The 24,466-nt window shown below is 37.1% G+C and overlaps 1 protein-coding gene across 12 annotated transcripts in view; it reads right to left on the bottom strand.

The window, feature by feature from the left end:
- ALMS1 (ALMS1 centrosome and basal body associated protein) overlaps positions 1 to 24,466 on the bottom strand; it is a 230,018-nt gene that overhangs the window by 81,217 nt on the left and 124,335 nt on the right. For all 12 annotated transcript variants that reach the window (XR_003438292.1, XR_003438291.1, XM_027132039.1 and 9 more), the window contains 2 exons: positions 9,058 to 9,299; positions 2,794 to 2,919 (listed from right to left, as the gene is read on the bottom strand). Coding sequence is in view for 10 of the 12 variants with exons in the window: in XM_027132039.1 (XP_026987840.1) it covers positions 2,794 to 2,919; positions 9,058 to 9,299 (368 nt within the window). In the remaining 2 variants the exon portion in view is untranslated. The remainder of the gene's footprint in view (positions 1 to 2,793; positions 2,920 to 9,057; positions 9,300 to 24,466) is intronic.

Genomic DNA, 24,466 nt, shown 5'->3' with positions numbered 1-24,466 from the left:
TCTCCCCATGGCTTTTTGCTCCTATTGACAGTAAGTATTAGTACATAAAGTATTTAAATGTCTTTAAATGAATATAAAAATAACATCTATATTATATATTGGTATGAGGTATAAAATGGCTTAAGAAAAAAAGACATAGTACCTAACTTCAAAGAACTTACTGTCAGATATAAATGAAATCCTGTTACTACTTAAGAGGGTTACTTGGGGCTTCCCTGGTGGCGCAGTGGTTGAGAGTCCGCCTGCCGATGCAGGGGACATGGGTTCGTGCCCTGGTCTGGGAAGATCCCACATGCCACAGAGCGGCTGGGCCCGTGAGCCATGGCCGCTGAGCCTGTGCGTCCGGAGCCTGTGCTCCGCAACAGGAGAGGCCACAACAGTGAGAGGCCCTCATACCACACACACACAAAAAAGTGTTACTTGACCTAATGAGTAAATCTCTAACATCTATTGTACCTATATTCACAGAACTTACATATAAATGAAATCCTGTTACTACTTAAGAGTGTTACTTGACCTAATGAGTAAATCTCTAACATCTATCTCTTTCTTTGCGAGGTTACCTTTGCCTTGTTTTTTTGTTTTTGTTTTGTTTTTAGTTTATGTGTTTTTATTTTTGGCTGTGTAGGGTCTTTGGTGCTGTGCACGGGCTTTCTCTAGTTGCGGCGAGTGGGGGCTATTCTTTGTTGCAGTGTGCGGGCTTCTCTTGTTGTGGAGCATGGGCTCTAGGCGTGCGGGCTTCAGTAGTCATGGCACATGGCTCAGTAGTTGTGGATCACAGGCTCTAAAGCGCAGGCTCAGTAGTTGTGGCGCACGGGCTTAGTTGCTCTGTGGCATGTGGGAACTTCCCAGACCAGGGCTGGAACCCATGTCCTCTGCATTGTCAGGTGGATTCTTAACCATTGTACCGCCAGGGAAGTCCCTTTGTTTTTGTTTTTAAAAGAATTTTATGAGTTCAATTGTTTACTCATTCTCAACTGAGAGAAATTATTTGGTCCAAATATCTGCAATGGTTTATGACTTGCCCTTGGCCCCAAACTCTAGTTGGATCTTTCTAATATCTATAGAGTCACAACATACTAATAGACAATATCTGTCAGAACAATTCCTAGGCTTTCATCTAGAGCAGCTCTACTGGTCTAAGAAACTATTATTTTCAACTGTCAACTCCCTCACTCTCAGAATAGTTGCAGAACATGATAAATGACAACCTCAAGTGTATATAGCTAACAGATCTCTTCTTGTCTAATTGATGCATTCAGTACTTTATTTATAGGGACAGTATACCTCAGGATACAATGTACCATCCCTGAGTCATCTTCTCTTCCCACTACTGTCCAATTTTTCTCAAAGTTAATGTCTCCAAAGGGAAGAGTTAGGATGTAAATGAACAGAAGTACACAGGAGGCCTCAAAAAATACTGGAACACCTGATTAGACTTCTATTGTTATATTCTGTTTTCTGAACTAGGCGGCTGAAAGTGAGACTGAGATAAAAGATTTTCCTACCTACAATCAATTAAGTAAGCTTGTTTTATTTCTGGTAGCCATTAAGTGTTTTTAAAATCATAGCCATGCAGGTAGTGAAAATTTCTTCCAGTTCCTGGTTATAGGCTTAATAATCAATCCTAACATATGAGCATTTTGTGGTTCTTTTTTTCAGTGGCATCACAGTGGGAAATCAGGAGCAATTTTACCAGGGGCTTTAACTCAGTTACTATCAGATACTAGTTGGGTCCTCTTAAAATTAACAGAAAATCTGCGTAAGACCAGGGACAACTACTTTCTTTTTAATTTCTACACCTATAAAGATGTCTTATGACAAATCATTAACAATTTATATCTAAACTGAACCGAGTCAACTCCTGTGGACCGATCAATATGTTATCCCAACAATCAAAACCCCACACCACACCAACTCAGTATCCTTATCTTACAATTTTCCACAGAAAATATTTATTCAGTTCCTCCACGGGATGCTATTCATTTTCTAAATCTGCAGTTCTATTGTGGTGATCTCACAGGGATGCTGTGGGATATTTTAAAATTCTAGGGAAACAGTGATATTTAATATCTGGTGTACAGGACAAAAACTAATAGCTAAAGATAGTTTAAAGTTCCAACATTAGATACTGCTACATTCCTTTCAATGCTGCTGTCTGTATCTCTGCAGAGTTGGATTCTTGACAGTTTCTGCAACAAAAGCAATAAATGGGGGTGGTTGTGTCCAATTTCATCTCAAGGTTTGAGAAACTGTGCCCTAATAGCCACATATATCTCATTAGCAAGTAATTATGCATATTTATGAACAAAGTAAAATGTTTTCTTTCAAACACAAAACCAAAAATATTTTTGTTTATTAAGTTGTAAGATCAAAATGGTAAGTATTTTTATGTCCTAATAACATAATAGCTTAGTATCTGAAAAAATACTTCATGTATTTATATGCTGCTGCTGATTTATATCCCCATGATGATGAGAAAAGAAATCACCCAAACACTAAGGTGACTGTGAACAGAGAAAACTTGGAAACCTTTGTCCTAGATGGAGTCCACTAACCCAAACAAGTAACTGTTCATACAATTTTCTTCAAATATTTATCAAATGTTTGAGTGTACACAATACATCTGACCAAATAACTCACCTATCTGAACCAGAGACTGAGTCATGAAAAGCTCCATGTTTCACTTAAAGATTAAATAGCACTGAGCTTTCATATGTCATCCAGAATTAAACAGCCAATCCACAAATAAAATTTCAAAAAATAAAATTTTGAATAATTTCTGCACAATACCTGAGTGTGAGCTCTCAATGGTGGTGTCTGACTTGGAATCCAGAGATGAAGGAATCTGTCTTAATTGGGGAACATAGTACATCTTCGTACTACCAGAAGGCTTATATGGCAACAGTAAAGGCTGGCCTAAGGAGATAAAGATCAGAATAATTAATAAGAAAACATTTATTAATTAACTGAACAAATATTAAGTACCTTTACTGTGCCAAGGAGTGGTCAAGATTCTTGGAATATATCAGTAAACTAGCATTCTAGAAGAGGGAGATATACAGTAAACAATTAGCGTACTAAATAAGTAAATAATCTAGTATTTTTATAAATTATTAGTGACATAAAAAATTAGAAAATACGGGGCTTCCCTGGTGGGGCAATGGTTGAGAATCTGTCTGCCAATGCAGGGGACACGAGTTCGAGCCCTGGTCTGGGAGGATCCCACAGGCCGCGGAGCAACTAGGCCTGTGAGCCACAACTACTGAGCCTGCGCGTCTGGAGCCTGTGCTCCGCAACAAGAGAGGCCGCGACAGTGAGAGGCCCGCACACTGCGATGAAGAGTGGCCCCCGCTTGCTATAACTAGAGAAAGCCCTCGCACAGAAATGAAGACCCAACACAGCAAAAATAAATTAATTAATTAATAAACTCCTACCTCCAACATCTTCTTTAAAAAAAAAAAAAATTAGAAAATACTGGGACTTCCCTGGTGGCGCAGTGGGTTAAGAATCTGCCTGCCAATGCAGGGGACATGGATTCGATACCTGGTCTGGGAAGATCTCACATGCCGTGGAGCAACTAAGCCCGTGTGCCACAACTACTGAGCCTGTGTGCCACAACTACCAAGCCCGTGTGCCACAACTACTGAAGCCTGCCTGCCCTAGAGCCCGAGCGCCACAACTACTAAGCCCATGTGCCACAACTACTGAAGCCCACGTGCTCTAGGACCCTCGTGCTGTGAGTACTGAGCCCTCATGCTGCAACTACTAAAACCTGCGCGCCTAGAGCCCGTGCTCCGCAACAGGAGAAGCCACCACAATAAGAAGCCTGTGCACCACAACGAAGAGTAGCCCCCACTCGCCACAGCTAGAGAAAGCCCATGTGCAGCAATAAAGACCCAAAAAACAGCCATCCCCCGCCAAAAAATTAGAAAATGCTGAGGAAGATTAGAAGTATTTGGGAAATTGCAGCAGGATGCTGTTTAAATAGAGTGGTAAGGGCAGGATCCATTGAGAAGATGACTTCTTAGCAATCTATTCCATATTTAGATGGCTCTAACTAAGAAACACTTTATCTATATTGAACCCAAACCTGGTCACTGTTAACCCCTACTACTGATCTTTGGAGGTTCTCCCTCCAGAGTCATAGAAAGTAAATCTAATTCTCTTCTATGTGGCAGATTTTCAAAATAAGTTTTCCATTATAAAAGTATAAATTCTCAATATTGAAAAAACACACAGAAATAAAAAAGACAAAGTCTTACCACTCAAAGATAACTATTATTAATATTTTAATGTATTTCTACAGGTCTTTCCTCTGTATTTCTTATTTGTTTACATAGTTGTGTAGAGTATGTATAATTTGGAATTCAGTTTTTCTACTTTACATTTATAAAGTTTCTTTTTCTTAAATACTAATTGGTAAAATTCTTTCTAAAATGTCTATGACATGGTAGTAATTTGATTATTATAGAAGATGAAATCTTTTTCTTATTTTTTTTTTGCTTCATTGGGTCTTCATTGCTGCACGTGGACTTTCTCTAGTTGCGGAGAGGGGGGCTACTCTTCGTTGTGGTGCACAAGCTTCTCACTCTTCTCACTGCGGTGGCTTCTCTTGTTGTGGAGCACAGGCTCTAGGCACGCAGGCTTCAGCAGTTGTGGAGCATGGGCTCAGTAGTTGTGGCTTGCGGGCTCTAGAGCACAGGCTCAGTAGTTGTGGCACACGGGCTTAGTTGCTCCGCAGCATGTGGGATTTTCCCGGACCAGGGCTCAAACCCGTGTCCGCTGCACTGGCAGGTGGATTCTTAACCACTGTGCCACCAGGGAAGTCCCTGAAATCTTTTTCTATATACTCGTTTTTCTTTCATGATGTGGTAGAAACTCTCTCTCTGTAACAGCATTTTGATATTTAGCTGGGTACATACTGCTCATGCGTACACTGTTATTTCCCAATCTCCCTTGCAGACATGTATGGACATATGACTAAGTCTGGGCCCATAGGTCAAGGGTGAGAATAATGCCTGCAACTTCCAGGCATCCCATTAAAACACTCCACTGGCTGCTGCTAAACTTTATCCTCCCCATTACTCTTCTTTTCCAGTATTTTCTTTATTATTCTTCCTGAAAAAATTTAAGATCAATTAAACAAGTTCAAAAGAACAATTCCATTAGAATTTTTAGTAGAATTACGTTAAAGTTTATTTGGGAATAAATGACATCTTTACAATATTCAATTTTCCCATTCAGAAATATCCCATCCCTTCTTTTAGTCTACTGTCCTTTTCTATGCCTACACAAAAGATTAGTATTTCCATCACATGAGTCCTATAAAATTCTTGTTTAGGTTACTCCTGAGTATTTATGGGGTTGTACTGCTCATTCAAATAAAATTTTGTAGATAGCTTCCACTTCTCCTGATTAAACACAACGGCTTCTTCAGTTTATCCTTATAGACCATGGTCTTCTCTTGCATCCTGTAATTACCTCTAAGAGATGGACTCCTAGTTGCCCATGTCTAGTTTATAAAAATCAAAATACTCTAGACAGAGTCTGATAGTCCCAGAGTAGAATGAGATCTCCTTCATTCTGGACACAATAACAACTTTTACATTATTTAGAATTGTGTTACCATCCTTGACCACTCCATCATTCTGATGATTTGACACGGAATCCATATTATTAGTACCCTGCTTCCAACCAAGGAACTGACTTCACAGTGAAGGAAATGAGACAAAAGGCTGATGCCTAAAAGGAGTCACTGTTCTCATCACAAGCCTGATCACCCACAACTATGGTAAACTCAAAGAAAAAAGTGAGTGAACAATTTACTGATAACTGGTATGGCACAAGCTGGGAGGCATAACTTTCTGAGGTTGGAATGCTAGCTTACAGAATATGGCATGTGCTCAGAACCATATATGGTACTTGCCTATCCCACAGACAGAATGCATGTATTTAGGAACAAAGGCAGAAGCCTTTAAAATCTTTTGCTTTCTATCTCTATGACTCTGCTTTGTTTGATGGAAGATCTTAGAAATAAGGGAGGGGCACTTCTACCAGGAGACAGGAGCCATCTAGTCATTTTACATTCTTTATGTCACTGAAACAATACAGGGAATAGGATGCCATAGTGTTGACTAAAACTACAATTGACCTTAACTATCAGGGAGAAATAAGGTTACCTTAAAAAAAGAAAGTCAATAGGAGTATGACTTACACCTAGGGGACCACTTTACCAAGCCTGGTCATCGAAATTAACAAAAAATTACATTAAACCTATGCAGGGCTAGCAAAGTCTTAGACTACTTAGGAATACTTGTACCAACCTATCAGGCAAAACCCCAGCCAATGAGAACCTGGCTGAATTCAAGGAGAATGAAGAAATGTATAGAGAAGGGGAGAATTTAAATAACAGAAAAAAATAGGCTGTAGCCTCTACTTCTACTTGGACATTGCTGTAGTCATTATTGTTAGAATATTGATTTATTAGTTTTCTTCCTCCACCAGTGTATATAAAGCTTGGTAGTGATGGTTAAATTTACCATTTAGTTCAAAGTTTGCAGAAAATGGGGCTTCCCTGGTGGCGCAGTGGTTGAGAGTCCGCCTGCCGATGCAGGGGACACGGGTTCGTGCCCTGGTCCGGGAAGATCCTACATGCTGCGGAGCGGCTGGGCCCGTGAGCCATGGCCGCTGGGCCTGCACGTCCGGAGCCTGTGCTCCGCAACGGGAGAGGCCACAACAGTGAGAGGCCCGCGTACCACAAAAAAAAAAAAAAAAAGTTTGCAGAAAATGGACACCGACAATTGGGCAGAATTACAATGGACCCAGAGCAAGAATGGTTACCATGTGGAGATGGAGAATTCAGAGACAAGATAAGTGGCTTTTTGAAATTCTCAACGACTTTATGTTTGGATGCAGAAGTCTTAAAGTTACTTTGGACTGCCTATCTCTGGGGGAAGAAGTGACTATTCAGCAAATAATGGTTGTTCCTGGGAGAGAAAGAAAGGACTGGAGAAGGGTAAAGAAGAAAGTCCAACCATAAAATTTATTTCTTCAAAAAACTTGAAAATAGAACTAAATATAAACATATAACATATTACTCTTAATTTGTTAATTCAGAGCAGTGGACACATAGTCATAAATTCAACATACTACTCTGTATACTTTTAAAATATTTTTAAAAATTTTACTTCTGAATCCACAGAGTTAAAAATAATATATTATTAGTAAACCAAATAATATTTATCTTTTAAAGGAGTCCTTTCTACGAAGTACCTGTATGTAAAGGTAAAAACATGAACTGTGGCCTCTATATAGACTGATCCGTTTGATGTCAGAAGAGGTATAAAATACACTTTCACAGTTGGATTTCCTCTCCTGTGCTCTGCCACCAACATGAAAACAACATAGCCTAGAGTAGCCTGGGTTTCAGTACAAGCATGTGGAACAGACCCAAACCATTTTTGCATCCTGATGCCAAACTCCAACTGACTCGTAAGCCCATGAGTGAAGAAAGCAAATGTCTGTTGCTACAAAGCACTGAGATTTTCGAGGTTCTTATACAGTATCATGGTGGCAATAGGTAACTGACACATTAAAGGTGTTCTGTGTGATATTTATTAGACTATACATTTGGGGGGCAAAATTTTACTTCACAATAAAAATGTATAAGAAATATAACCATCTCGAGTTTCCCTGATAGCGCAGTGGTTAAGAATCTGCCTGCCAATGCAGGGGACACGGGTTCCAGCCCTAGTCCGGGAAGATCCCACATGCCGCGGAGCAACTAAGGCCATGTGCCACGACTACTGAGCCTGCGCTCTAGGGCCCGCGAGCCACAAGTACTGAGCCCATGCGCCACAACTACTGAAGCCCACGCGCCTACACCCCGTGCTCCGCCACAAGAGAAGCCACTGCAATGAGAAGCCCAGGCACCACAATGAAGAGTAGCCCCCGCTCGCCGCAAGTAGAGAAAGGCTGTGTGCAGCAATGAAGACCCAACACAGCAAAAAATAAAATAAATAAAATTTTTTAAAAAAAGAAAAGAAATGTAACCATTTCAACATATAAATATATTTATTCAAATTAAATTCAGTACAATTTAAATGTGGAACTAAGCAATTTTCTTTATACATTTAGGCATATTCCATTTATACCTACAGACAGATAAACTTTTTGCATAAGTAGGAAAACTTAAAATATATTTTGAATAGATTTGTACAAACTACTGAATACTTTAAAATTAGTAATTTAAAGTTCCCACCCTCATTTGGAGGTAGAATGGGAACTTAACTTTCTAGTTACTGGTCTGAAAAAGAAAATAACTTGCTATAATTTTGAACGTTATATAGTATAAGGACTATAAAAATATCACTGTCATGATAGCATATGAACACTCTAAATGTAGACCTTATGGTAGAGATTGCTAGCTGTTCACCAAAACTCATTTCTTCTTCATCCTGGAAAGCACAGCTAAACTATTCCTAGTCAGTGGAAAGTGATGTGGGCCACACCTAGGCCTAGCCCATAAAAGCCTCCCAACGTGTGCTCCTCCATGCTTTTCGTCCCTTCCTGTTGACTATGATGATGAATCCAAGGTTCCATGTTTTAAAGAAAGCAGGGTCACAGTCAACCTGGGTCCCTGGTCAACGTTTCTTGAAAAAGAAATAGACTGGTATTGTGTTTGCTATCTGTTCATTGTATCATGCAAAACAATAGTAAAAAAAAATGCCAAATAATTATCTACCTCCCTAAAATTGAACCTCTATAGTTTTTATGTTTTCATGAACTACTTGCATTCTTATGACAAGTATTATGAGTTGAAAATACATCAACCACAGTAGCATGAGTTTCACATAGGTTGTTAACTTCACTAGAAATTGAAGTAAAAACATAATAAATTATATTCTCTTCATAGCTATATAAATAAAAGATGATATAATCATGTACAACCTATTGCTTAAAATTAAAATTAGGTTTTCTAACTAGAAAGACCCAATCAAGAAATTTCTTAGTTAATTACACAAAAGTTGGTAATATGACCTAAAATTCTCTTACCATCTGTGCCATGAGGAACAGTAATCTGTTGGACTGAAGACGATGAAGCAAACTTGACAGGAACTTTGCCCAACTTCCGTGTACTGAGCTCTGGAATATCATGTCCACGATCTTCAGCATTAACAAAAATCTCAGATGAAAACATGGCTTTTCTTGGACTTTCTGTTGTTATCTGAGTGACTGCATCAGATGATAATTTTCCAGAGAAGGGAGAAAATGGGGTCTTAGTCTCCTTTGGTGATCTGAACAAAAAAGAGAAAACACACAGCAGGTCATATCCTTGGCTTATCAAATACTGTAATTTCTTTCCAAATGTGGCTTCAATATTTTTTGGAGACATCCAACTCAAATGGTTAAGTTATTTCTGCAGTACCCTTTGCTTTTTTACATACTTATTACAGTGTGATCATGCATGAGTTTACTTTTACTTATTTTAAAATCTACTTTTATTTTGGATTTAGAATGCTATTATATAAGGAAAGGGTACTTTTCAGTTGAAGTGAAAAGATATCCATTAAAAAATAATTACTGGAAGTCCACTATAAATTAGGGGACTATGCTAAACGCATAGAGTGTACAAAAATAAAAAAGAAACAAAGCCTTTCCTCAAAAAGTTTATATGTCAGTGGGGGAACCAGAGGTTTTTAAGGTTGTAACTATATATATAGATTATAAAGAATCCATATTAAAACATAATGGAGTAAAAAAATGAGTGTATAAATAAATAAATAATAGGAGGGAGGGAGAAGACAAATCTTGCCAACATAATAATTCCATATGTAGGTAACCTCACCCCCGGCATCCATCTCCTCCCCAAGGAGGTGGAGGTGAAGCTTAATCTTCCCCTTAAGTCCAGTCCTGGGCTGGTCTTAATGACTGAATTCCAAAGAGAGTATAAAATGGGAGAAAAAGTAACTTTACAGTGGAGAAACCTAGCAAACACCATGTTATGCAAGTGATGATGTTTCACATCACCAGTGATGTCACGGAGACATTACATACTCTCTGTAAATGATGTGATGAGAAGGTTACTTCGCTTCTGCGGTATTCTTTGCCAAAACCTGTAACTCCAGTCTAATCATGAGAAAAACATCAGCCAAATCCAGATGGAGAATATCAGAACAATATTCCTCAGGACTGTCAAAATCATGAAAAACAAGGAAGGAATGAGGAACTGTCATAGACCAGAGAAGACTAAGCAGACATGACAACTAACTAAGTGGAATGTGATACACTGGATTGGGTCCTAGAACAGAAAAAGGTCATTAACGGGAAAACTGGTGAAATCAAAAAAAAGTCTTAAGTTTAGTTAATAGTAATATATAAATGTTGGCTTTTTAATTTTGAAAAGTATACTATGGTAGTATAAGATGTTAGCAATAGGAAAAACTGGGAGAGAGGTAAAGGGAACTCTATTATGGTTTGTATCTTTTCTGCAGATTTGAAATTATTTGAAAATAAAAAAGGTCATTTTTTTAAAATGGAGTAATACTGTATTATATTATATCACAGAAGAAGAAGACCTTTTAAAAGGTCTTTTAAATCTCTACCCTCTATATACTATTTACTAATTAAAAGGACAATTACGAGAAAAGAAAATAGGCCCATCTCCCTTATGTATATAGAAGCAAAAATCATAAACAAAATGTTAGACAATCAAATGTAGAGTGTGTGAGTGAGTGAATGTGTGAATGTGTGTGTGTGTGTGTGTGTGTGTGTGTGTGTGTGTGTGTGTGAATTCCTACCAAGCTGTTTTACTCCAGAAATGCAAGGTGAGTTAACATTCAAATGTCAACAAATGTCATGCACCACATCAATAAAATAAAGGAGAAATGTATATGATCATAGCAGTATAGTCAGATGAAACATTTAATAAAATTCAATAATTATGTATGATTAAAAACTCATAGCAAAGGGAAACTACAAAAAACTTTAGAGCCACCATCCTATTTACAGTGAAATGTGGAGAATGTCCACTGTAAGATTAGGAACAAAATAAGAATGCCAACTCTTACCTTTTCTATTGAACATGTTAGTAAAAGTATTAAATGGCATTAGCAGTAAGGCAGGAAAAAGAAATCAGAAATATAAGGATAAGAGAGGAGGAAATAATACTTTCCATATTTGATATAATTAAGGATACAGAAAATCCAAAACAATCTACAGATAACTTATTAGAATATCAGTTAGTTTTTAGAAGAGTTGCCAGATAAGAGACCAAACTTTAAAAAATTCCACTAACATTTTTTGGTGTCTGAAAAGTTACAAAATTAAAAACTAAAAAATATGCCATATACATTATCATCAAAACATCATATACCTAGTTAATAAGTATACTAAAAAATGTAAGAACCCTAAACAGAAAACTATTAATATATCATAGAGAGAAATTAAAGGTGATCTAAATAGGATTTCTACTTTGAGGCAGGATGTATAGGCATACCTCACTTTATTGCACTTCACTTTATTGTACGTTGCAGATAACGCTTTTTTTTTTTTTTTTTAACAAATTGAAGGTTTGTGGCAATCCTGTGTCAAGCAAGTCTAGTGGTGGTGCCATTTTTCCAACAGCATTTGCTCACTTCGTGTCTCTATGTCACATTTGGTAATTCTCACAATATTTCAAACTTTTTCATTATTATACTTGTTACATGATCTGTGATCAGTCATCTTTGATGTTACTATTGCAAAAAGATTACAACTTGCTGAAGGCTCAGATGATGGTTAGCATTTTTAAAGTCTACTTTCAAATTAAGATATGTACTTTTTTTAGACATAATGCTATTGCACACTTAATAGCCTACAGTATAGCATAAACATAACTTTTACATGCCCTGGGAAACCAAACAACTCGTGTGACTTGCTTTATTATGATATTCTCTTTATTGTGGTGTCTGGGACCAAACCCCTATCTCCGTATTAATATGCCTGCATTAGGAAGGCACAGGCCATCACTCCTGCTGCAACAAGCAAACAAAATTGAATAAAAGATCATAGAGCTAAGGAAGCAATCAAGAAACAATGTCAACTAATATGCTAGAGAGGGACATTTAGAGATTTGGAGCAGGGGTTTGGTGTAGGGAAACATACTCCACTGGAAAAGAGAAATCACCAGAGCTTTTGATGAACTCATTTGCTGGCATGATGGAGTGAAATCTAGCAGAATGTCAAGCCAATTTCCCCCACAGGACATTTCCTTAGTGTCAGGGTGGTATAGGATTATGGGGAACTGAGCCAAGAAAGCAGAGTGAAATTTCCTGCACAGTCATGGCACTAACAAACCAAATCCCACTAGATAAAGGGGCCTGTGACAATCATTAGGTCTCCTCTTCAAGACATTTGTCAGTTTTTGAACCTATATAAAGCAGGAAGCTAAATACCTAATGCCTGAGGGAGAGAACTTTCAAAAGTGAGGAATTAGAGACCTACCAGACTCACAGTAAAAACCCAGAAGTGCTATCCCCAAGAAGGGGGCTGAGTCAGAAAAAGTGAAATCATCTGCAATGTTTCAGTGTTTATGAGACAAACTTTCACTGAGAAAGTGTAATGGCAACAAACACATAGCTGGTCTCTCCTTACATTTGCCATACTCTGAAGCTGTGAGAACTGAGAGCCTAAAGAGCTGAATTCAAACATCTGAAAAACTGAAGTCAACACCTGACTGTATTTATTGAAGAATCAAAGACCTGTCAGGCTTACAGCAAAAATCCAGGGAGGCCACAAATTAGGAAAAATCATAGGTAGGATGAGATAACTAAAGCTCCAATCCAGTTCTGATCTAGTAAAATTCCTGAAATGATCAGCCACTCTGATTAGCAGAGAAAAGGGTAAATCGTCTCTGGTGCAAAGCAATAGCATCTTCAGTCTCTATGATTTTTTTATTCACAATGTCCAGCACACAATCAAAAGTTATGAAATTCGTGAAGCAGGAAAAAGTGACTAAAAATTAAGACAAAAAAAACAAGAAAAATTGATTTAGAGGGAATTCAGATTCTGGAGTTAGCACAGAACTTTAAAATGACTATATTGAGAGTAAAAGATGGGGATTAATAGATAAAAATATGGAGAATCTAGGGCTTCCCTGGTGGCGCAGTGGTTGGGAGTCTGCCTGCCGATGCAGGGGACACGGGTTTGTGCCCGGGTCTGGGAGGATCCCACATGCCGCGGAGTGGCTGGGCCTCTGAGCCATGGCCGCTGAGTCTGCGTGTCCGGAGCCTGTGCTCTGCAACGGGAGAGGCCACGGCAGTGAGAGGCCCGCGTACCGCAAAAAAGGAAAAAAAAAAACATGGAGAATGTCAACAGAAAATTGGAATCAATTTTAAAAAATCAAATACAGATAAATGAAAAATAAGAAAACTGATCCCCAGCAGACCTTAGGGAATACTAGAAGAAATTTTTTGAGGCTGAAGTAAAATGGCCCAACATAGAACAGAACTGCAGGAAAGAACAAAGAGCATTTAAAGTGTGTGTGTGTGTGTTTAATATATACATGTACATATACCCAGGTACATACACCTTTATATTTATATGTTGTTTTATAAATAAACAATAATAATGTGGGGATGTAGAACAGAAATATACAACAAAAGCACAAACAGCAGGAGGGGGCACATGGAGTTAAACTGTTGTGAGATGCTTCATTTTTCATAAAATGGTAAGAATACTAATTTAAGGTTAATTGTAAAGTCAAGAAGTATAATCTCTTGAAAAATCACTAAAAGAATGATAGAGAAAAAGTATAACAAAAAAATCCAGTAAAGGAGATAACATGAAATCAAGATAATTGATTAAAATAATAAAGGACAAGAGTAATAGAAAACAGCAAAGTGGCAAAACTTAAAATCAACCACCTCAATGATTACATTAAATATAAATGAACTAAATATCCCAATTAAAAGACAAAGGTTGACAAGATGAATAAGACCCAACTATATGCTATTCACAAGAGAAACGCTTTAATATAAGGTCACAGATATACTAAGTTAAAAGAATGGAAAAGGATACCCCAAGCAAACACTAATCAAAAATAAGCTTCCTCTTATCTTTCTCTTCCTCCTGGCTTTTTATTCTCTCCTTTTACCTTTCCCTTCCTGAACAACTGAATCTTAAAACCATTAGGTGGACATTCACAGTGGGTGGGGCAACAGTGGCCCAGAGTAAGGTATAAGAGCCTCATCAGGGTGAGGAGGGTGCCCATGTAAAGGAGTAGCTTTAGCATATAGTATCACAATCCAATCAGGGCAAAGAGAATCTGGGGAGGTGTGGCTTGTTATGCAATACCAGAGGAGGATGAGGAGGGTTTCCATGAAGAAGAAGGTCCAGCTTGGCATGTGAACTTACTGCCCAGCCAGAATGAGGAAGGCGTCTCTACAGTGGAGCAGCCTAACATAAAGTGGCAGAACTAGAGCAGAGTAGAGAAAATAATCTTCACAGACAGGCAGCCTGGGCTGGTAAGTCAGACCCCCTGCAGAATGAGAAGGGTATCATCCAGGGCTTGGGAGTAGCCCGGTTTGGTGAGTCAGAGCTCAAGCAAGGTAACAGCAATATCTACCATACAGGATAAGGGGAGGTAATCTGACCTGAGATGTCACAGCCTGGGTGATGAGGGTGTCCAACAGGGTAGCGAGGCATCTTGAGTCAGATCCTAGACAGGATGAGGGCATCCAAGCAGAGAGGAGGCCCAATGTGAGTTACCAAAAGCCTAAGCAGGATGAGGAAGATGCTCCTGTGAGGAAGTAGTCCATCTCAGGGAGTTAAGAGTCTAAGTGAGGTGAGAAGGGTGTCCACATACATGGGGTGAGCATTCTGATGGGAGGAAGTCAAAAACCAAGTTGGGGATGTTATCTATGTTTAGGGGTAGTCTAGAATGGAGTGTCAAAGCCCCAGCAGGGTAAGAAGAACATCCAAACAAAAAGGTAGTCTGAAAGGAGAGTCAGAATCCAAGTAGTGAGTGAGGGCAATCCTAACTGGGGAGAGGATGGCAGGAATGATGGGAGATTAGTTACACATGGCAGATTGAGCAAATAAATAAATAAATATATAAAGCACATAAGAAGTGAGGGTTCTCACTACTGGATAAGGGAGTTACAAACACAGAAAGAGAAAAAAAAGTAGAATAAAACTGAATTAGAATTGTATACATGGGTGTGAGCTTATGGTTTTTAATATATATAGACAGATACAGAAATAAATGTAAATGAGTATGTGTGTGTATTTATGTATGTATGTATGTACGTATGTACATAAATCCACTAAGAAGGCTGGGAGCAACCCAATAGCAATGCTCAAATCTTGGCTTCTAAATATCACTTTCCTCTAAAAGAAAGCAGGTTCCTTGGAGAAATGGCCAATTTCAGAGCTGGGGAAGAAGAAGTTATGAGCCTGAAGTGTCTTGTTGTGCCAGAAGGCAAAGACATGTGCAAAAGATGACAAGAACATGTAAAAAGGATACAGAAACCAGCTTGAAGGAGCTGCCACTGGTCAGTAAATCAGTGGCATTTTGAGCATGAAAACAAATTACAATAGTAATAATGAATATAGGAAAACATAACTTTGTATAAGATCTCATATCCAACAAAAAACTTTTATACAGAATAGATTAAAACTCTCTAAATTCAACAGTAAAAAAAAAATGCAGTTAGAAAATAGCAAAACTTAAACACACACTTCACCAAAGATAATATACAGAAGACAAGCACATGAAAAAATGTTCATCCTCATTAGTCATTTAGAGAAATGCATATTAGAACAACAATGAGATATCCCTATATACTTATTAGGATGGCTAATAAATAAAATAATAAAATTAAATAATTATTTATAATAAAACTATAATAATAAAATAAATAAAAAATACTGACAATAACAAAAGCTGACAAGGATGTGAAGAAACTAGATCTCTCATATATTGCCAGCAGAAATGCAAAATGGTACAACCACCCTGGAAAACAGTTTGACAGATTCTTAAAAGATAAACATATACTTACTATACAACCCAACAATCACACTCTTGGGCACTTATCCTAGAGCAGTTTCTCAACCTTGGCACTACTAAAACTGAACCAAATACTTCTTTGTTGTGGGGGATTGACTACTCTGTGTATTCCAGGGTATTCAGCAGCATCCCTGATGGCAACAGCAAAATTCCTTCCTAGTTGTGACAATCAAAAATGACTTCAGATGTTGCTACTGTCTCCGGGGAGCCAAATTCACCCCTGGTTGAGAATCACTGTCTGAGAGAAATAGAAACTTCATTTGTGTAAAAAAAAGTATATGAATGTTCACAGTAGCTTTATTAATAACAGTCAAAAGTTGGAAACAACCCAAACATCCTTCAACAGAGAAATGGTTAAATAAACTGGTATGTATCCATACAATGGAATGCTACTTAGCAATTAAAAAAAAACAAAACCATTGATATACACAACAACTTGGATGGATCTCCAGGTCATCATGTTAAGTAAAAAGAGCTAATCTCAAAGGTTACATGTTATATGATTCAATTTACAAAACATTCACAAAATGACAAAACCATATAGTAGGAAAACAGGTCACTAGTTTCCAGGGTTTAAAGAATGCAGAGGGCAGGGGAGAGGAGTGTGACTACAGAGGGGCAGGCATAAGGGAATTTCTTTGTGGTGACAGAATATTCCTGTATCTTGATTACAGTAGTAGTTATGTGAAATCACAATGTGATTAAATTTCACAAAATTATACACATATGCACTCAAAAAAGCCTGAGTGCATGCAAAACTTGGTGAAATATGGTTAAGTTCTGTAGTTTAGTTAATTATATTGTGCCCATGTCAATTTCCTAATGTCATTTTGAAAATGTACTATAGTTATATAAGACATTACCAATGGGAAAGCTGAGCGATAGATACCTGGGACTCTCTGGACTATTTTTGTAATCTCTTTTTAAGTCTATGTATTTTTAAAATAAAGAGTGAAGAAAAGATAGTAATAAATCATAACCCACTGAATGAAAGCATGATTCTGTACAGATATAAATAAACTAGAAGTCTTCTGAGGACTGAGATACTTACATAATTTCAAAGTTCCTCCCCATAAAACACTTAGCTACAAAGTGGAAAACAGTAACTTTCCAGTTCAGAAACCTAGCCCACAACCTTACTAAGTAATTAAAGTGATCACTGTCAGCAGTGGGACAAATAGAAGTGTACGACAGCTGCTAAGATGTTATAAGAAGAATTCAATGTCAATTCTGTGATAACCCTACCAAAAATATCTCACCTGAACTTAATCATGAAGAAACATCAGAGAAACCCAAACTGAAAAACACTCTACAAAGTAACTGACCTGTAATCTTCAAAAGTGTTAAGGTAGGGCTTCCCTGGTGGCGCAGTTGTTGAGAATCTGCCTGCCAATGCAGGGGACATGTGTTCGAGCCCTGGTCTGGAAAGATCCCACATGCCGCAGAGCAACTGGGCCCGTGAGCCACAATTACTGAGCCTGCGCGTCTGGAGCCTGTGCTCCGCAACAAGAGAGGCCGCGATAGTGAGAGGCCCGCGCACCGTGATGAAGAGTGGCCCCCGCTTGCCACAACTAGAGAAAGCCCTCACACAGAAATGAAGACCCAACACAGCCATAAATTAATTAATTAATTAATTTTTTAAAAAAAGTGTCAAGGTAATGAAAGTGAAGGAAAGACTGAAGAACTGTTCCAGATTAAAGGAAATTAAAGAGTCATGACAACTAAAGCAACATGTGATTTTGAGTTGCTCCTTTTTGTTATAAAAAATCTTACTGGGACAATTGGAAAAACTGGAATAGTGTCTATAACACATTGATATTAATTTCCTGATTTTTACAGCTTTACTGGTTATGTAGGACAATGTTCTTTTCATAGGAAACGATGAGAGTGATGGGGCAGTAGTTCAATAACTTACTACCACATGGCTAAGGAGAAAAAAGGAGGTATTAACATGCTGTTCTCAAATGCTGATTAAACAAGCAGACAAAAATTCAGTAAAAATGAAGATTTCAACATAACAGCTGACCAAATGGACCAAAGTAACATACACAGAATATCACAAGAAGCAATGGCAGAATACACATTTCTTTCAATTGCACACTGATCAAAATAAAAATATATCATATCATAAAGCAGTTCTAAAAAATTTAAGTATACTGAAATCATTAAAAATATAATCTCAATGACCAAAAAGAATTAACTAAAAATAAAAAATCATTTATATGTTCTTATATAATTGGAAATTAAGAAACACATCTCTACGTAGCCATGGATCAAAGAAAAAGTTATGATATGAGAAAATATTCTGTACAAAGATGATGATGAAAAACTACATAAAAATCTGTGTACACTAGACAAGAAAGCTAAAAATTAATGAATATGTAAAAAAAGTATCTATTCTCAGAAAGATAGAAAAAGTTAAGTTAAACCCAAAACAGAAAAAAAAAAAAAAAAGATACAGCAGCAACTAATGAAACAGAAAAAAACACATCAGACGATCATAAAAACCCAAACTGCTAAAGCCCTAGCAAGAGTGACCAAACAAAAAAGGATAAAACACAAATTACTAATACCAGACATAAGAAAGCTAATATCACTGGAGATTCAGAAATTGAAAGGATATAAGGATATTGTGAAAATAACTCATGCCAACAATTTTTGACAACTTATTTAACTGAAGAATACTTTCCAAACTGACACAAGAAAAAAAAAATCTGCATAGTCAAATCTACTAAAGAAATTGAATCTATAATAAAAACTCCAGGCCAAAATGGTGAATTCTGCCAAATATCTAAGAAAGAAATAGTACCAATCTTACACAAACTCTTTCAGAGTGTCCTGATATACTAATGAGGTCAGCCCAATGCTCATACCAAACTCAGACAAAGATATTGCAAGAGAAGAAAATTACAGGTGAATATCCCCCATGAACACAAATGTACAATTCCTAACAAAATATTAATTAGGTAGATTGTATCTAGCAAGAAGGATAATACATAAATTAGGAATACATATGATAATCTCTACAATAACTACTGCAATAGAGTCTGACACAATTTTTGATGTTTGATTACTGACTTCTTTTTAAGCCTCACCTTTTGCTCCACATCTGGAAAGGCTGATAAGCCTGAGTATGATTGCCTCCTCCTTTGGCACCAGCAGAAAATTTAAACTGCCCATATATAGACTTTTTTCTCAGTTCCACCCTACAAAGCCCCCTCTGCTGTGCCCAAGACAGCCTGGACCTGCTTGTGCCCACCCAACTCTTCCCAGGGGTTCCCCTGTGTGAGTAATAAACTTCCTCTCAAATTCTCTGGGTTTGAGGAGTGTCTGAAGCCTAGGTATCTGAACAAAATTTTGGGTGGGAGTCCATCCCACTTCTGCGGGATGGCCACAACCACTAAAAAATAAACAAAGATGTATATTAAAACAGCCAATAAGGAGAATATAAAATGGAATAATAAAAGATAAATAATTAATACAGAAGGCAAGAAAGAACAAAAACCATATGGTACAAATTGAAAGCAAAATGTAATATGGTAGATTTAAATCAAATAATACCATTCTGACACAAACTCAGAAAATGAGAAAGAGGTTTTTTTCTTAAAAGCCACTGTAACTCTGCTGTCAGGACACTCCAAGAAGATTATAGACCAATATTAGCAAGCTGAATTCAGCAATAAATATAAAAAGGGACAATATGTCATAATCAAGTGGGATTTATCCCAGTAAGAATAATATTTGAAATCTAATCAATATATTTATATAATATATATAATATTATATAATAATATAATTCATATCAACAGACAGGAGAAAACAAATATGATCATAATACAGCAGGAAAAAGCATGTGACAAAACTCAACACCCACTCACAGAACTCACAGCAAACTAAGAATATGAGAGGGCATCCTTAATCTCATAAAATGCATCTAATAAAAATCTACAGCTAACATCAAATTTGATGAAACACTAAATCCACTCCCCCACCCACGCAAAGATGGGGAATAAGGTAAGATGACTGCTCTTACTACTTCTGTTTAATATTATACTGAATGTCCTAAACAGTGCATCAGGCAAAAAAATAAAGACATGAAGATTGGAAAGGAAGAAGTAAAACTGCTGTTCATGCCCTGGCAACGTGAGTGTCTATGAAGAATAGACATTAAAGTTGAGGATATCACTAAATTTAAACAAAGCACTCCCTAAATCATAGGGAAGTTACTAGACACAAATTGAGGACAAATAGGTATGCCTCAACTTAACCACCAGAAGTATTACCTTGCCTAAATTCCCTATGGTCACTGCACACAAATTGCCTAAATTATCCTGGAGTAAGCAAGGAAGCTCTGACCCAGTGAGTAAGAAATTAAAATTAAAATTAACTTGTTGGCATTGATAAACTGGTTTGACAACAGCATTTGTATATACAATCAACAAATAACTAGAAAATACAAAATCTAAAATACCATATACAAAAGTATCATAAAACAAAATAATGAGGAATAAATTTAATGAAAAATGTGCAAGCCTACACACTGAAAATTACAACATCTTACTGAGAGACATTACATAAGTAGGGGGAAAAAACATGTTCATTCATAGGGAGATTCCATATTACTAAGATGTCAATCATTCACAAAATGATCTATAGATTCAATGCAACATTGAACAAAATCTCAGGATGTTTTTTTGGAGAAACTGAGAAGACTATTCTAAATTTTATACAGAAATGCATAGAACCTAAAATAGCAAAAAATATTGTTGAAAATAAAAACAAGGCTGGAGGACATAACCTGATTTCAAGATTTATTATAAAGCTACAGTAATCAAAACATTATGGTATAGCTGTAAAGACAGACAGTTCAAAGGAACAGAGTAGAAACTCTTAAAAATAAACCCACATGTAAAAGGCCGATTGATTTTTGACAAAGATGCGAACTAAGTTCAAAAAGGAAATAATCATTATTTCAAAGATGGTGCTGGAATATCCAGTGAAAGAAAATGATCCTAAACTGTGTAAATTACAGTATATACAGAAATTAGTTTGATATAGATCACAGACTTAAAAAATAAAGCTAAAACTATAATTCAAGATGAAAATATAGGAGAAAATTTTCATAACACTGGGTTAGGCAGTATTTTTAGACAAGACACAAAACAGTACTAACCATAAAAGAAAGATTTAGAATGTCCATCAACTGATGAACACACACACACACAATGAAATACCACCCAGCCATAAAAAAGAATGAAATTTTGCCATTTGCAACAACATGGATGGACTTGGAGAGTATCATGCTAAGTGAAATTAAGTCAGAGAGAGAAAAACAAATCCTGTATGATATCAATTACATGTAGAATCTAAAAAATACAATAAACTAGTGAATATAACAAAAAAGAAACAGACTAACAGATATAGAGAACAACCTAGTGGTTACCAGTGGGGAGAGGGAAAGGGGAGGGGCAATATAGGGGTAGGGAATTAAGAGATACAAACTATTATGCATAAATTAAGCTACATAAGCTGTATATATCGTACAACACAAGGAATATGGCCAATATTTTATAATAACTATAAATGGAGTATAACCTTTAAAAATTGTGAATCACTCTATTGTACACTTGTAACCTATACAATATTGCACATCAACTATACTTCCAACAGAAAAATTAACAAACTGGATTTCATAAAAGTTAAAACTTTTTCTTCATCAAAAGACACCAGTTAAGAAAATGAAAATCAAACCACAGACTGTGAGAAAATATTTGTAATACACAGAGGATCTGTATCTTGAATATATTAAAAATTCTTAAAGTCATGAGACAATCCAATGGAAAAATTAAACAGACACTTCATAAAGACATAAAAATGGCCAAGAAGCACAGAAGCAATTATCAGCATCATGAGTCATCAGGGAAAAACAAATTAAAACCACAATAACATACCATTTCACATCCACATTTAGAATGGCTAAAATTAAAAATAACTGGAGGGACTTCTCTGGTGGCGCAGTGGTTAAGAATCTGCCTGCCAATGCAGGGGACACAGGTTTGAGCCCTTTTCTGGGAAGATCCCACATGCGGCGCAGCAACTAAGCCCATGCGCCAAAACTACTGAGCCTATGCTCTATAGCCAGCGAGCCACTACTGAGCCCACGTGCCACAACTACTGAAGCCCGCGCACCCAGAGCCCGTGCTCTGCAACTAGGGAAGCCACTGCAATGAGAAGCCCACGCACCACAACGAAGAGTAGCCCCCGCTCGCCGCAACTAGAGAAAGCCCACGCGCAGCAACAAAGACCCAACGCAGCCAAAAATTAATTTTTTAAAAACCCTGGATATACCAAGTGTTGCAATGTAACTTGCATATGCTGTTAATGAGAACGAAAAATGGTACATTCAGCTCCAGTTTGGGGTAATCAGTCATAACCCATTCAGTCTCTCCCACTAAGTGCAGCTATAAAACCTAGACAAACTACATGGAGCAGCTCTTAGAAGACTCTTGAAAAATAGGAGCAGGCAAATTGGTGAAGACCAGCAACATCTGAAGTACCATTAAATTGGTGATGAGTTAGTTTATCATTGTTTCCTTTAGTATCCAATGACCTGAACTCAATAATAGAGTCTGACACTTAGAAGTGGACATTAGCGCAGACAGAAAGACCTCCAGAAGAAGCCCTCTAATTCAGGCATGAGGAGTGGAAGCAGAAATAGTGTGAAAAAATCCCTTTTTCTTTTCTCCCTTTCTAGTAATCTCAAGCACTCAAGTAATCTCATGGAGGCATTGGTACAGTAGTAACAGGGACCAGAAGAAGTTTAAAATTCTGAGGGGGGGAAACCCTCCTCTTTTACCAGAGAAGGTGTGGTCTCAAGAGGGTGAGGTGAACCTGTGTTGATTTTTTTTTTCTCTTTACTGAGCCACCTGGCACTGACACAAAGTAGCCACGGGAAGCACATAAAAGAGAGGGGTAAATTAAGCCCTTGCTTTCTGTTCTGAGGACCAAAAAAGGGGAGCTCAAGGAGAAACATATAGAGGAAAGCCCCTATTATAACAGTTTAAATATACTGACAATACCACAAGTTGGCGAGGATGGAGAGTAACTGAAACACTTGTATATTCCTAGTGGAAATACAAAGATACAGCCACCCTGGAAAAACAGTTTAGCATAGTTTAGTTCTAAACAGTTCTTGTAAAGTTAAACACACACATATACCACATGACTAAGCAGCTCTAACTGTAATCACCCCAAACTGGAAACAACCCAAATATCCTTCAAAGAGTGAATGTATCGATAAACTGTATTTTTTTAAACTTTTTATTGCTTTATGCTTGTAATAAAGCATTAAAAAGTAAAAAACTGATTCATAAAATGAGATGGGTAAATCTTAAATATACTTTGTAAAGTAAAAGAAGCCAAACCCAAAGGGCTATTATATATTTCATGATTTCATTTACATGACACTCTGGAAAGGTAAAACTTGGAAGAAAACAGATCAGGAATTGCCAGGGGTCAGGGGAGGGACTGTCTATAAAGGGATGGCATGCGAGAATTTTTGGACTGACAGAAATGCTTTGTATGGAACTGTGATGTGGATTTATCAAAACTGATAGAACTATACACCACAAAAAGTAAGTTTTACAGTATGTAAATTTTATAGTATATAAATTTTTAAAAAATTAACCAAGATATTGGGGCAAAATGGAATACAGGATGTAAGAAATGAATCTAACTGTATTATAAATGAATCACATCCTCATGCTGAAGTCTATAAGGAAGAAAAAAGCTAACCCAGGAAACAGAAACAATGTCTGGACTGTATACTATACATAAAACCTGTACTCTAGGTGGAAAATTTGTTTCTCACCTGGGTATGGGATAAGAATTCTGAAACTTTATTTATATACTAGGGTAAATATACTGTAAATAATAAGAGCCATGTTTATCACCATTGGAGAAAGAAGTTACAAATAAAGAAAGGGAAAAGGCTAGAATCAACCCTGTGGTTTTGGACTAGTTGGAGGTATCGACTTGTGGTTTAAAAAAAAAATACATACACACACACACACACATATACACACACACACACACATAATAGAGATGGAAATGAATATAGGTGTATGTATATGCATGAGTTAATACCTATAATCTTTAGTTTTATTCACTCAGAGGGGCAAGAAGCAGCGTCATCCTAGTAGCAATGAGCAAACCTCGTTGGTTTCTGAACACCACTTTCCATTGTTGAAAGTGGGGTACTAAAGTCCTTGACTATTACTGTATTGTTTACTTCTCCCTTTAGATGTTAGTATTTGCTTAATATATTTAAGTGCTTTGATGTTGGGGGTGTTTGTGTGTGTATGTGTACTGTGTGTGTGTGTGTGTGTGTGTGTGTGTGTGTGTGTGTGTGTGTGT

This window comes from Aethalodelphis obliquidens, unplaced genomic scaffold, assembly GCF_003676395.1.
Source record: "Aethalodelphis obliquidens isolate GAN/ISIS:26980383/991018 unplaced genomic scaffold, ASM367639v1 scaffold40, whole genome shotgun sequence".
In the NCBI taxonomy this organism is placed as follows: domain Eukaryota; kingdom Metazoa; phylum Chordata; class Mammalia; order Artiodactyla; family Delphinidae; genus Aethalodelphis; species Aethalodelphis obliquidens.
This window is presented reverse-complemented; position numbering and strand designations above follow the sequence as displayed.